Source organism: Cetorhinus maximus, chromosome 15, assembly GCF_964194155.1.
Source record: "Cetorhinus maximus chromosome 15, sCetMax3.hap1.1, whole genome shotgun sequence".
Lineage (NCBI taxonomy): Eukaryota > Metazoa > Chordata > Chondrichthyes > Lamniformes > Cetorhinidae > Cetorhinus > Cetorhinus maximus.
In genome coordinates this window covers 25,069,819-25,084,532 of record NC_135893.1, presented here as the reverse complement: position 1 = coordinate 25,084,532, position 14,714 = coordinate 25,069,819, and the positions used below count along the sequence as shown (strand labels likewise).

Sequence of the window (14,714 nt, the reverse complement as noted above, 5' to 3'; positions counted from 1 at the left end):
AACACTTAATATAATCTTTTTATTAAGCAAAAAAAGCCCACATGCCAGCAAATGTGAGAAGTGTGGGGCATATGGAAGTTGCACAAGGCGTGTGGGATATATTGGACATTGAAGCAAGAGGCGTGGTATATATCAGACACACACCCACCTTGGGAGGGTGGCGGTAAGGGGTGGTGGAATGTTTTAGAGTGAGTTATGATGACCACCTTGTTCTGCAATCAGTGACTATTTAACTACGTCGGGATATCTTTCGCCTGTTAGATCCAAGGCAACCAGCGCTGTGTCTGTAAATTGAGCCTTGCCTTTAATCCACTGTTTCCTAACGTCTGTAATTACCCTGAATGCCAGCTTTGCTCTCAGCTCCTTGCTGGAGAGTGGCAGGATAGTTGCACCGCACCCTGGGGCCTGTCACTGGACATTTTTATATCCTTGACTGCAGATATCCAGATCTTCCTATGGCAGGGACACTCCATCATATGAACAAGTTCATCTCCCAGGCACTGACAGCATTGCAGACTCACAAAACAGAGGGAAAAAGGGAGTTGGCTGTAGTAATGTAATGTAAACAGGGAGAGGGGAGGGTATGGGAGACAGTCCTATGATACCTGTGGGGCTTCATATAAATTGGAGTCCAGTGTGCATACAGAGCCTAGTGCCCTGTAGTCTGGATATGAACAGCAAACAACAGAAGCAGGATGTTGTGTCAAAGCAACGGTGAAAGCACCCTGAATACGCAAGATAAGAGCTTGGTTGAAATCCTGGGCTCGAGGGGTGGGCTGGCAATAAATGAGGCTACCACTGAACAAAACAGTTTCCCCACTCTGTAGGGGGCCTATCAAAAATATTTCTTATTTGTAAAGCGTTTTCCCTCTTCATCCAAACCTAAAGGGATTAAACCCAATTAAAGCTCTTTAACCAACACATGGAACAGGACCAACCAATGAGCATAGACTCAAAATGGAACCTGAGACTGTGTGTGTGTGCGCGCCGCGCAGGTGTGCATGCATATGTTTATTCAGGTATTTATTTTGTGCAACACACTATTAATAGTCTTGCTTTTTTGTTGCAGATGATTGTGACGTTCGATCTGAAGAGCTGCAGCATCATGTGACAGGTACAGAGAGTTATTTGGCAGCCAGAATTCTGTGGTGTGAAAGCAGGTTCACTGGTTGGATTTAGTTTCTGTCTGGTTTCCCGTTAGGGCGATTGTGGAAACCCATTCGGGATGTTTGGTCTTGTTCCTTCCCGCTTTACCTTTGTTACTTCCCCCCCACGAGCCCCACCCCCAATTATATTGGAGTGTTGATGGAGGACAAGTTCTGTACTATAATAAAATCAAAATACAACGGATGCTAGAGGTGTGAAATAAAAGCAAAGTGCTGGGAAAACTCAACAGGTCTGTCAGCATCTGTGGAGAGAGAAACAGAGTTAACATTTCAAGTCCAATATGACTCTTCCTAACCGAAGAAGAGTCCTGTAGGGCACATTTTTCTCTCTCCCTTTTCCTTTCCTCCTCAGTGCTCGAACCCATGTCTCATTTGCGTTGAGGGCTAGATGTCACCACTTTGGAGGAACAGGTAAATGACTGAGCATGTACTTGTTTGAAAGTTTCAGCCTGTGAATGCCCTCCAAGCCATCAGATATTCCTGGGAACTGGTGAAAGAAATGGCATCCAAATGGTTGTGGGGAGGTGGTAGCATAGTGGTATTGTCACTGGGCTAGTAATCCAGAGTCCCAGGGTAATGCTCGAGGGACCTGGATTTGAATCCTGCTACGGCCACGAAGGAATTTTAAATCAGTCAGCAAAAACCTGGAATTAAAAGTCTAATGATGACCATGAAACCATGGTCGATTGTCACAAAAAGTAATGCCCTTTAGGGAAGGAAATCTGCCGTCCTTACCTGGTCTGGCCGAGATGTGACTCCAGATCTACAGCAATGTGGTTGATTGTTAAATGCATTCTGAAATGGCCTAGCAAGTTATTCATTTGTATTAAACCACTAGAAAGTCAATAAGGAATGAAACCAGTCGGACCACCTGGCATTGTCTGAGGCACTGGAAATGGCAATGGCAAACTCAGCCCTGTCGATCCTGCAAAGTCCTCCTTACTAACATCCGGGGGCTTGTGCCAAAATTGAGAGAGCTGGCTCACAGACTAGTCAAGCAACAGCCTGATATAGTCATACTCATAGGATCATACCTTACAGATCATGTCCCAGACTCTATCATCACCATCCCTGAGTGTGTCCGGCAGGACAGACACAGCAGAGGTGGTGGCACAGTGGTATACAGTTAGGAGGGAGTCCTCAACATTGACTGCGGATCCCATGAAATCTCATGGCATCAGGTCAAACACGAGAAAGGAAGCCTCCTGCTAATTACCACATACCGCCCCTCCCTGCCTGTCTTTAGCCAATTCGATTCAGTCCATGTGATATCAAGAAACGGCTAGAGGAACTGGATACTGAAAAGCCTATGGCCCGAACAATATTCCAGCAATAGTATTGAAGACTTGTTCTCCTGAACATGCTGCATCACTAGCCAAGCTGTTCCAGTACAGCTACAATACTGGCATCTACCTGGCAATGTGGAAAATTACCCAGGTATGTCCTGCACACAAAAAGCAGGACAAATCCAACCTGGCGCATTACCGCCTCATCAGTCTACTCTCTATCATCAGTAAAGTGATGGAAGGAGTCATCAACAGTGCTATCAAGCAGCACTTGCTTAGCAATAACCTGCTCGGTTTGGGTTCTGCCAGGGTCACTCAGCTCATGACCTCATTACAGCCTTAGTTCCAACATGAACAAAAGAGCTGAACTCCCGAGGTGAGGTGAGAGTGACTGCCCTTGACATCAAGGCAGCATTTGACCGAGTGTGGCATCAAGGAATGCTAGCAAAACTGGAGTCAATGGTAATCAGGGAGAAAGTTCTCCACTGGTTGGATACATACCTAGCACAAAGGAAGATGGTTGTGGTTGTTGGAGGTCAAACATTTCAGTTCCAGGACATCACTGCAGGAGTTCCTCAGGGTAGTTTCCTCGGCCCAACCATCTTCAGCTGCTTCATCAATGACCTTCCTTCCATTATAAGGTCAGAAGTGGAGATATTCGCTGGCAATTGCACAATGTTTAGCACCATTTGCAACTCCTCAGATGCTGAAACAGTCCATGTCCAAATGCAGCAAGACCTGGACAATATCCAGGCTTGGGCTGACAAGTGGCAAGTAACATTCGCGCCACACAAATGCCAGGCAATGACCATCTCCAAAGAGAGAATCTAACCATCTTCCCTTGACATTCAATGGTATCACCATCACTGAATCCCCCACTATCAACATCATGGGGATTACCATTGACCAAAAACAAAACTGGGCTAGCCATATAAATACTGTGGTTACAACAGCAGATCAGAGGCTAGGAATCCTTTGGCCAGTAACTCACCTCCTGACTCCCCAAAGCCAGTCCATCATCTACAAGGCACAAGTCAGGAGTTTGATGGAATACTCTCCACTTGCTGGATGAGTGCAGCTCCAACACCACTCAAGGATCTTGATACCATCCAGGACAAAGCAGCCTGCTTGATTGGCACCCCATCCACAAACATCCACTCCCTCCACCACTGACGCACAGTGGTGGCAGTGTGTACCATCTACAAGATGCACTGCAGAAACTCACCAAGGCTCCTTAGACAGGACATTCCAAACCCACGAACATTACCATCTAGAAGGACAAGGACAGCAGACACATGGGAACACCACCACCTGCAAGTTCCCCTCCAAACCGCTCACCACCCTGACTTGGAAATATTTCGCCTTTTCCTCACTGTTGCTGGGTCAAAATCCTGGAACTCTCTTCCTAAAGCACTGTGGGTGTACCTACACCACATGGACTGCAGCGGTTCAAGAAGGCAGCTCGCCACCACCTTCTCAAGGACAACTAGGGATGGACATTAAATTCTGGCCTAGCCAGCGAAGCCCACATCCCATGAATGAATTTTTTAAAAAAGACAACACCCTAACAGCCAAATGCATGGTTAGCCTCTCCTCTGGAAGGATTTGCCCCATTTTTCTAGTGTCTCCCAGGGGGAAGGTGACAGTTGGCCCATAACACGGAGGTAGAAAGAGAGAACCTTATTAGTGGCTCTGCCTCTCCTTCCAATTTGACCCAAACATTGAGCAGCTGAAAACCTCAGCCAAGATTCCCAGGTGGAACTTTGATGGCATCTTTGGGGTGCTTCTAGCCTTTTCCAGTTCCCCGTTTTTTTTATTCAGTCATGGGATATGGGCTGCGCTGGCTGGGCCAGCATTTATTGCCCATCTCTAGTTCCCTTGGGAAGGTGGTGGTGAGCTGCCTTCTTGAACAGCTGCAGTCCATGTGGTGTAGGTACACCCACAGTGCTATTAGGAAGGGAGTTCCAGGATTTTGACAGACTCCAGCAACAGTGAAGGTACGGTGATATATTTCCAAGTCCTGATGGTGAGTGACTTGGAGAGGAACTTCCAGGTGGTGGTGTTCCCATCTATCTGCTGCCCTTGTCCTAGATGGTAGTGGTCGTGGGTTTCAAAGATGCTGTCTAAAGAGCCTTAGTGAATTTCTGCAGTGCATTTTGTAGATGGTACACAGTGCTGCTACTGTGTATTAGTGGTGGAGGGAGTGGATGTTTGTGGATGTGGTACCAATCAAGCGGGCTGCTTTGTCCTGGACGGTGTTAAGCTTCTTGAGTGTTGTGGGAGCTGCACTCATCTAGGAAAGTGGGGAGAATTTCATCACACTCCTGACTTGTGCCTTGTAGATGGTGGACAGGCTTTGGGAAGTCAGGAGGTGAGTTACTCGTCGCAGGATTCCTAGCCTCTGACCTGCTCTTATAGTCACAGTATTTACATGGCTAGTCTAGCTCAGTTTCTGGTCAATGGTAACCCCCAGGATGTTGATAGAGGGGGATTCAGTGATGGTAATGCCATTGAACATCAAGGGGCGATAGTTGAATTCTCTCTTTTTGGAGATGGTCATTGCCTGACACTTGTGTGGTGTGAATGTTACTTGCCACTTGTCAGCCCAAGCCTGGATATTGTCCAGGTCTTGTTGCATTTGGACATGGACTGCTTAAGTATCGGAGGAGTCGTGAATGGTGCTGAACATAGTGCAATCATCAGCAAACATTCTCACTTCTGACCTTATGATGGAAGGAAGGTCATTAATGAAGCAGCTGAAGATGGTTGGACCGAGGACATTACTGTGAGGAACTCCTGCAATTATGTCCTTGAGCTGAGATGACTGATCACCAACAGCCACAACCATCTTTCCCCCGACTCCCATTGATTCCAGTTTTGCTAGTGCTCCTTGATGTCACACTCGGTCAAATGCTGCTTTGATGTCAAGAGCAGTCACTCTCACCTCACCTCGGGAGTTCAGCTCATTTGTCCATGTTTGAACCAAGGCTATAATGAGGTCATGAGCTGAGTGGCCCTGGCGGAGCCCAACCTGGGCATCAGTGAGCAGGTTATTGCAAAGCAAGTGTCGCTTGATAGTACTGTTGATGACCCCTTCCATTACTTTCTTGATGATCGAGAGTCGACTGATGGGGCGGTAATTGGCTGGGTTGGATTTGTCCTGCTTTTCGTGTACAGGACATACCTGGGCAATTTTCCACGTAGTCCGGTAGATGCCAGTGTTGTAGCTGTACTGGAACAGCTTGGCTAGGGGCGCAGCAAGTTCTGGAGTACAAGTCTTCAGCACTATTTGGTGCTGCAGTGGCTCTGTCTTAGGAATGGAAATCCCAGTAGGACAGTCTGTGTAGCTGCAATGATGTCCAACCCAGGAAATGGGTTAGGGCAGATTTAAGGGACAGGTACAAGTCTGACCCTTTAACTGCCCTGAAGAGAGAATCCCAGCCAAGGTCGCCATTTGTAATTGGAGTGTATGCAGCTTGGTTCCTCTTCCCCTGTGTATTTACTGTGCAATGGGAAAGTTATAATGAAATATTCACTCCTTTTCTCCAGTTCATCATGGTAATTTACAAAGCCGCTTGGGGCAAAATTGGCAGCAAAGCTTAAACAATCTAATGTCTCTATGGCAATGGTGAGCATTAAATTAGAGAGACAGGGAAGCAGTGTGTGCATACCTGCTGTGCTATTCCATACATCCCTCATATCAAAAGCCTTTCCTGAAAGCGGAGATGTTCATCGATGAAGATCATGATCTATCTTCCGGGACAATGACTGATTTTGAATGTATTTCCATGGGGATCTGCAGATTTTTCTTCTTAATCAGCCCCGTGTGGCTAATTCTAACTTGCCAATGAGAAGTTCGAGAAAAGCCCCCTGATGGTTCAGTGGGCAGCTGTGCCATTGATGGTAGCACTGAGTCATTCAGAACAGGAAGATGCTTGGTTCCATCGCCAGTAGAGGTGACAGTAGGGCTGCTATAGCCAAGCTGTAGGTCTCTGGATTAGGGAGTGGGTAGTAGACCTGCGGATATACATGTGCTAGTCTTAACAGAGTGTCAAAAGGACTGGGGCCAGTTTATCCTGCTGTAACTCTGCTGCACTGATGGTGTGCCTCTAGAAAGGGATGGGGAATGCATCCTATTCAGGGCCACTTGGCATCCTTGTTCAGCTGTCTGTCCAGCTGGATTTTTCAAGTGGGATCAGAAGCAGGAGCTATGGTTTATTCATCTCCCTGAAGGAAGAAAGACTTGCATTTATATTGCGCCTTTCGTGACCTCCGGATGTCCCAAAACACTTTACAGCCAATGGAGTACTTTTTGAAGTCACTGTTGTAATGCAGGAAATGTGGCCGCTTCTTGTGCACAGGAAGATCCCACAAACAACAAAAAACAGATAATCTGGTATTGTGATGTTGATCGTGGGATAAATATTTTCAGGACACCAGGAAGAACTCTTTTAAATAGTGCCATGGCATCTTTTTACATCCACCTGAGAGGTGCATTCAGAGCACAGCACCTCTGACAGTACTCCTTCAGTAATGCACTGGAGTGTCAGAATACAATATGTGCTCAGGTCTTATGGTGGAACTTGAAGCCACTACATTCTGACTCAGCCCGCAAGAGTGCTACCCACTGAGGCATTGCTCACACCTTCCGACTCCAGGACCATTGATGCTCATCACAGCTCCAACTGAGATCCACTAACCTGGCATGGGGGGGGATTGAACCTGGGACCTTCTTGGTTTGTGTGGCTCAGCTGTCACTAGATACACTGTAGTGCTCTTCATTCCTTTTTTCGGGGTGATTCTGCTATCTGCTGCTTCTGTGGCAGCTGTTCCTCCCTGAGGCACCAGTGATTCCCCAGAGCGTAACCACCCGCCAACCCCACTGACTATTCTTCACCCTTTATCTCTGTTCTGAGAAGGCAGTAACTTCATTTCCTCCCACTTTCTCTCCTGCTGATTTCTTGCTAGGGTTTGGTTCCCTACAAGTAACCCTACTGTATCTATCCCAGGACAGCAAATGTCAACAGGTTGTTCAACTGTGGGGGCACCACAGAAAGCCCAATCATGTCCCAACACTTTTTGTGTCAGGGCAACTGGATCAGGACTGGAAATTGCATCCCACATTTCCTACATTACAGTCAGGTTCTACACTTCCAAAGTACTCCAGGGGCAGAATTTTGCCCTTGGCGGGCGGGCTTGGTGGGGGCGGGCAGGGGCAGTCAGGAAACCGACCGCCGCCCGCGATCGGCACCACACCGCGATTTCACACTGGCGGACCAATTAAGGCCCACCCAGGGTGAAACGCAAGTGGCAGCGTTGAGCGCTGCCTGTGGCAGGGGATGGTGGGGAGTGCTAGCTGGCTGAATGCGAACTTTGCACATGCGCGCGAGTGAGCGCTTCATAATCTCCCTGAGGCACAGAGCTGTCTCAGGGACATGAAGCGATATAAAAAGAACTAAAGAAAATAAAAATGTAATAAAACATGTCCCCTCATGTGACTCTTTCACATGAGCAGGGACATGTTATTTATGAAAAATTAAAGTTTTTATTTTATTTTTATTTGCTTTTGGAAGCCTCATCCCGCCCATGGATGAGGTTTCCAAAAAAATACAAAGGCTGACTGGCCTTTTCGCCTGCCCGCCAACTGTGAGGTTGGATGGGCAGCAAAAAAATTACGTTAATTTATAATTTAATGGCCTTAACAGGCCTTTTAACTGTCAGCGGGCGCGCTGCCGCCTCCGGCACGTGCCCGCTGACCAAATTATGGCGCGACTGCGCGATGATGTCGGCATGTTCAGCCGATGACAACGCACATCATTTCACACTCCAGCAGGTTGGGCGCGTGCCCGCCTGCCAAGCGAAAATTTCTGCCCCATTGGTTATAAAATGCTTTGGGATGCCCCGTGGTTGTGAAAGGCACTATATAAGTCCATGTCTTTTTCACCCAATCATGCCTCTGACTCCACCCTTTCCTCCAAGCTGTGCCAAATCTCCCAGAACTTTAACTAGGGACTGTCTTGTCCTGTATTCCTCCCAAATGCAATGCTTTGGTTTTAAGAGAAGCTTCAGTGTAAAAGATTAATGAGGGATAAATGAATGCAGTGTCTTGTGAAGACGGCTCTCACTCTCGATGGGCCTTTCAGCAGCAGCGTGGGGAGCCTGCCAATGGGACCTGCTGGATGGTTGGTTGTGAATACGTCGAGTGCTGTGCAGTTTGAAGAGTGCAATGTATCTGTGTCAGCATGCGATATGCTTGATGCTCTTTCATTCTGATAATTGATGTGTTGCTCTTTAAGAGCTGCAGTTTGCATATCACTGCCTGCATGTGTGTTGTGGAAATCAATTCTTTCAATCTCCTCAGTGCCATCCATTTCATAGCCAGCGCAGCTAGAAATCCTTAAGTTTCTCAGGAGCCTGACTGTTACAGCTGCCATCGATATAACAGTATTAAAACCATGCCCCAGCTTCAAGTCAAAATTATTCATAACCAACAGGACTTCAAGCACAGAGCCTGAGGGGCTGTCAGTCTCTCCATCTGCATCTTTTTCGACACTTTTCTCTTTTCCTGGCTCGCATTGTAAACTCCTTGCTCCCTATCATCTACCTGAATTACTATTGTCAGCGGATCCTGTTAGTGTCACCTCCCTCCCTCTCTCTCATCCTTTCTTTTCCCCTCTCTCTTTCTTTATCCCTCAGATTTTTCTTTGTCTCTTTCTCTCTCTCTCTCTCTCATCTTGATTTTCTTTCCTGCCTTCTCTCTCTCATGTTCTGCCTCTCCTCCCCCATTCCTAGCTTGGAACCATTGGACTCCCACTCTGTTTGGCTCTGCCCCCCACACCCCCACTCCCACTCCCACTGTGACTCTTCCTCCTTTGGTTGCAACCTCCCATTCAGCAGTCTAAATGCAACTTGCCCACTAAACCTTTCCTGGACCAATGATGTTGTACATAATTAAAGTTAATCTATTTGATGTGGTTGGTATGGCAGCTATAGAGCAACAGAACATCCAACCGCAGCAGAAAATCTCTGGTTTTTCAATGTAGCAATTCTCTGAAAAATGGACCAAAGGAGTGAGTATGCTGCTTGGAGTGCGGTGGCCCTGCGTTGCTGAACAACGTTAAGGCCACTCTACATGGCAAATGGAACAGTATTAAGTATGCTTAATATTGACAAAAATCAGCTTTCCCCAGAATTGCTATCCTCACAGAATACACATCTCTATTACTCAATAAATGGTGTATCCTGTAGAAAATTGCCTCGAGGAAATTAAAATGGCCACTGCAGACCAACAATTGAGGTTATAGTTCCTCTGACATCTCAGCGGGCAAAGCAGTGAGTGATTATTTCTTTGAAATAATTCTATGAGATCTTTTACACCCCACTGAAAAAGCAGATGGGGCCTTCGTTTAATAGCTCATCCGCAAGGTGGCACCTCTGACAGTGCAACACATCCTCAGTACTGCACTGCAGTGGGCTGATTATTTTCCAGTGACCCCTTTTGGATTGAATTCATACTCTCTTGGTGAGATTCTGCAGCACACTTTAGCCTATGTGTGGACAGCTCTTGAAGACAGAATTGGGCATTGATCCCTCTGCAGTACAGTAATGACGTGCACTCCCTATCTTGGCTCATTCAGAACTACCACTAGGAACTCGAGAGGGCTCTTGGCGCTGGTAGAACTCTGTTCAAACAACAGCAGCAATGAGCAATTATATCACACCTTTAAAACATTTAAAACATTCCAAGGTGCTTACCTGAGGTGAAGAGGTGATACGAGAGAGTTAGGGGTGTGACTGAAGGAAAGTCAGAGATCATGTTTTAAAGAGGCTTTTAAGGGATAGGAGAGAGATAGCAAGGGGGAACAGTTTAGGCAGAACACTACAGAATTTGGGGTCAATACAACTGATGGCTCCATCACCATAGGTAAAGTGGAGAAGGGATGCAAAGGAAACCCAGAGTTGGTAGAGCAGAAGGCTGTATGAGGATGAAAACAGAGATTTCAAATTTGACATATTGTGGATTGGGAAGCCAGTGGAGGTTTGCAAGGACAGGGGTTCTAACATAACAGGTCAATTTGTAGTTTTATGCAGGGTGGAACTCAGAAGGTCAATGGGGATAGAGTTGAACCTGGAGGTGACAAAGGCTTAGCTAAGGGTTTCAATACCAGTAAGTTTGGAAATTACAATGTTGTGGTATGTCGTGCTTGACCAGTCTTATCAATTCTTTGAAGAATTAACGGTGGCAGTCTCTCTCCCTCCATGTAGTGTTCTCGTTGTCTGAGGGTTGCTAATCATGACATAGGCCGAGATACCACAATAGGGCAAGGCAGGGAGGCAGGCCCCAACAACAACTTCAGCCAACACGGAGATCGAATTCACACTCTTGGTGTTATTCTGCATTAAGCTGTAGCCATCTAGCCAACTGAACTAACCAACCCCCAACAGTGGCAATAGAGAATGGAAATGCAATGGGTGTAGTTTATATGGATTTTCAAAAAGCATAAAGATAAATAAGTTAGGACTTTGGAAATCCTGAGGTCATGAAATGTGCTGTACAAAAGCAAATTCTTTCTTTCCTTCCTGGATAAGACAGAACGAAAATAATGGCAGAGAAAATTAAGGAGTGTAGGTAAATGGAGAGAGAGATTAAGGGACAGAAAACAAGGTTGGGAATAAAGGTGTGAATGATGTTCTATTTTGGGGGCTGCTCTTATTTTTAATGTATTCATAAATGCCCTGGATTTTCCAGAGGAAGTTTACTAGTTTGATACTTGGAATGAGCGGGTTGCCTTATGATGAAAGCTTGGACAGACTAGGCTTGTTTCCACTGGAGTTTAGAAAAGTGAGGGGTGATTTGATTGAAGTATATAAGACCCTGAATGGTATTGACAAGGTGAATGTGGAAAGAATGTTTTCTTTTGCGGGAGAGTCCTGAACTAGGGGGCACTGTTATAAAATTAGGGGTTGCCTTTTTAGGACAGAGATGAGGAGAAATGTTTTCTGTCAGAGAGTTGTGTGACTTTGGACCTCTCTGCCTCAGAAGGCGATGGAGGTGAGGTTATTGAATATTTTTAAGGCAGAGGTAGATAGATTCTTGTTAGACAAGGGAGTCGAAGGTTTTTGGGGGTAGATGGGAATGTGGAATTTGAAACACAAACAAATCAGCCATCTTATTGAATGGCAGAGCAGGCTCGAGGGGCTGAATGGCCTACTTCTGCTCCTATTTCGTATGTCCATCTGTTCATAACTGATTTTAACAATATTGAAATTTGCTGATGGCCTTGTAATCAGGGTATGGACAACTGTGATTAAGATTGTGAAATACTGCCCAAGGATAAATAGGTTAGTTGCATGGGCAGATAGGTGGCAAATGTAGTTCAATGTAGGAAATGCACCATGTTTAAATTGAGGAGAGGAGCAGTGGAACCATGTTTGTGCAGATGCACAGGTCACTAAAGATGGCAGTGTAAGTGTATAAGACCATGAAAAGGCAAAGAGAATCCTTGGTTTTATATCTAAAAGCGTGGAATACGAAACCAAGGAGATGACACTGCATTTATTTAATACTTAGTTAGGCTGCAATTGTGTAAGTATGAGGAGCCCATTCTAGAACAAGTGAAGGCACAGTTTAGAATCATCAGGAGGTTGCCAGATATGAAGGGATCCAGTTATGAGAAGATAGGACATTTTTCAACAGAGCTAAAGGGATAACCTGATAGACATCTTCAAGGTCAAGGATTGGGTAAAGAGTGATAGCGACTTCAGCTATGTGGTAATGAGGTGGCCCGACTTTAAGATGATTACAAAAAGAATTAAGGGGGAGTTTGGGAAAATAATTCCTTACGCAGAGGATAGTTGGAAAATGCAATTCTCTATTCCAAACCGTAGTTAAAGCGGAGTCTATCGGCTGGCAACTACTTCAAAAATGTTCCCACTCCACCACTATAACTTTGTTAGAAATCCGGCAGAAATCTTGTTTACACATATAACCAGTGTTTCTGCCATGTGTTCAGCAAAGCTACAAAAATGGAACAGGAGCAGCCTGGACCAAATTCCCAGCTTGCAAGATTTTTTTTAAAAATGAGCTTGAATAAAGAGGGCTTATGGTGGGATCACAACTCCCAGCCAGAATGGAGAGAATTGGATAAATGCCCATCAATCATGCCTGCCGACTGCACTAAGTGACTAAGATTGATTTTATACACATAATTTCTAGCATGTAACTATCCTCCACTCACTGCATTTTGCTGGCGGAGCAAACTAACTTTTATCAGGAGACTTTGCTGTACTTTTGACCATGAACACTGTTTATTGTAGAGATTCTGTTTTCTGAATAAATAGATTTGCTTTGCTGTAAATTAAGCTGTTTGTTATAAGTTCTACCAAATGTCCCTCCCAATCTCCAACACATTGGCTCACACAGTGCAGTCAATACTCACTCTGAAGAAAAGGAGTATTCAAGGATATTGGGAAAGTGGGAATACACAGGGTGGCCTATGAAGAAAAATAGTGTTGCTGGCTTAATGGACCAAATATCTTGTTTCTGTGCTGCTATATTTTATGCTTCGGTATTGCAGAGAGGGACCTAAACAGTGGTGCTGCTTAGAATCTAGGGGTTTGTAGCCCAGCTCAGAATTGAATAGACAACAATCTATTGCAGTTAGACAATGGGCTAGGTCCCAGATCGAAGTCGGACAATCTGTATGATAGAGTTTGTAAGCTGTAAATGAACGGGTTGTTTTCAGCCATGACAAATCAAATTATTTTCTCTTATTGTTTAATGGCTAGGCCCTAAATTCTGGAACTCCCTCCCGAAACTTCTCTGTCTCCCTTTCCTTCATTAAGAAGGTACTTAAAGCCTAGCTCTTTGACCATGCTTTTGGTCACCTGTCGTAATATTCCCTTGTGTGGCTTGGTCTCAAAGTTTACATAGGAACATAGGACTTTGGAGCAGGAGTAGGCCATTTGGCCCTTTGAGCCTGCTCCGTATTCAATAAGATCAAGGCTGATTTAATTGTGGTCTCAACTCCATTTTTCCATCTGCCCCATCCCCCCATAATCCTTGACTCCCTTGTCAATTAAAAATTAGCCTAACTCAGCCTTGAATAAATCCAATGACCCAGCTTCTCTGGGGAAGAAAATTCCACATACATTCTCTGAAAATATTTTCCTCATCTCAGTCATAAAAGGGAGACCTCTTATTCTTAAACTGTGTTTTATGATGCTCCTGTTAGGGGCTTGGGTCAGTTTATGACAGTAAAGGTGCTATATAAGTACAAGTTGTTGTAGATACTATATTATTGGGAACCCACATAGATGGAAAATAATGGGAACGATGCCTGTGATTTCCTAGTGCTCTTCAGGTGACACCTTGCTGGTAATGTTACAACAGGACACCTGCAACAAGAAACATTGAAGTATTCAGAAGTCACATGAATGAACCCTGCCTCCTTGTCCATCTGAACCTAGTGCTTCTCCCAACTTGTATTTGTTTCTGACGAGTGTCCCCCTGGAAGAGTTAACAGACAAGACTGGCTGTGTGCAGACATAATCAATAGGCACTGCATGGGTACAGCTTCCCTTTTATTCCTCTGAGAAGCTGATAAATCACCCATCGATTCCACAATACTCTTGACTGTTGGGCTGTATGAGTGCGTTAGTGATTCTCATGGACTCCTGCTGAAATGTCAAATCCTAATTATTTCTCAGCTTGGTGAATAGTGTAATGATTCATACCAGGATTTCGATTAATCTCCAGCATTTCAGTGACTCTGAATTCCAGGAGGAGACGTGCTTTTAATTACTTGTACTAATAAATAGAGCTTCATGCCACTGGATTATTGTTTCAATTCCGCATCTTCCTTTTGGTATGAAGGATGTTATTCCATTATCTCCTCGGTTGCCGTGCTGAGTTCTACAGTTGTACAACGTTTGTTAAGGGAAATGTTCCCGTTTGAGGAATATTCACCCTGACACTGTTTACTTCTGCAAGTGCACCGAGATGGAGAACAGGTGAATCTGTTACTCTGGCACAGGATTGTTGTATTCGGCTAAGAGCAAAATACTGCGAATGCTGGAAATCTGAAATTAAAACAGAAAGTTCTGAAAAAACTCAGCAGGTCTGGCAGCATCTGTGGAGATAGAAACAGAGTTAACGTTTTGAGTCCGTATGGCTCTGAAGAACAGTCATACGAAATCGAAATGTTAACTCTGTTTCTCTCACCACAGATGCTGCCAGACCTGAATTTGTTATAGATGGCCT

At 45.2% G+C, this 14,714-nt stretch overlaps 1 protein-coding gene across 9 annotated transcripts in view; it reads left to right on the top strand.

Annotated features, from left to right (window-relative positions):
• Window positions 1-14,714, top strand: part of LOC144690556 (kazrin-like) — a 536,288-nt gene that overhangs the window by 251,410 nt on the left and 270,164 nt on the right. For all 9 annotated transcript variants that reach the window (XM_078558154.1, XM_078558155.1, XM_078558157.1 and 6 more), the window contains one exon: window positions 1,070-1,114. In XM_078558154.1, coding sequence (XP_078414280.1) covers window positions 1,070-1,114 — 45 coding nt within the window. The remainder of the gene's footprint in view (window positions 1-1,069; window positions 1,115-14,714) is intronic.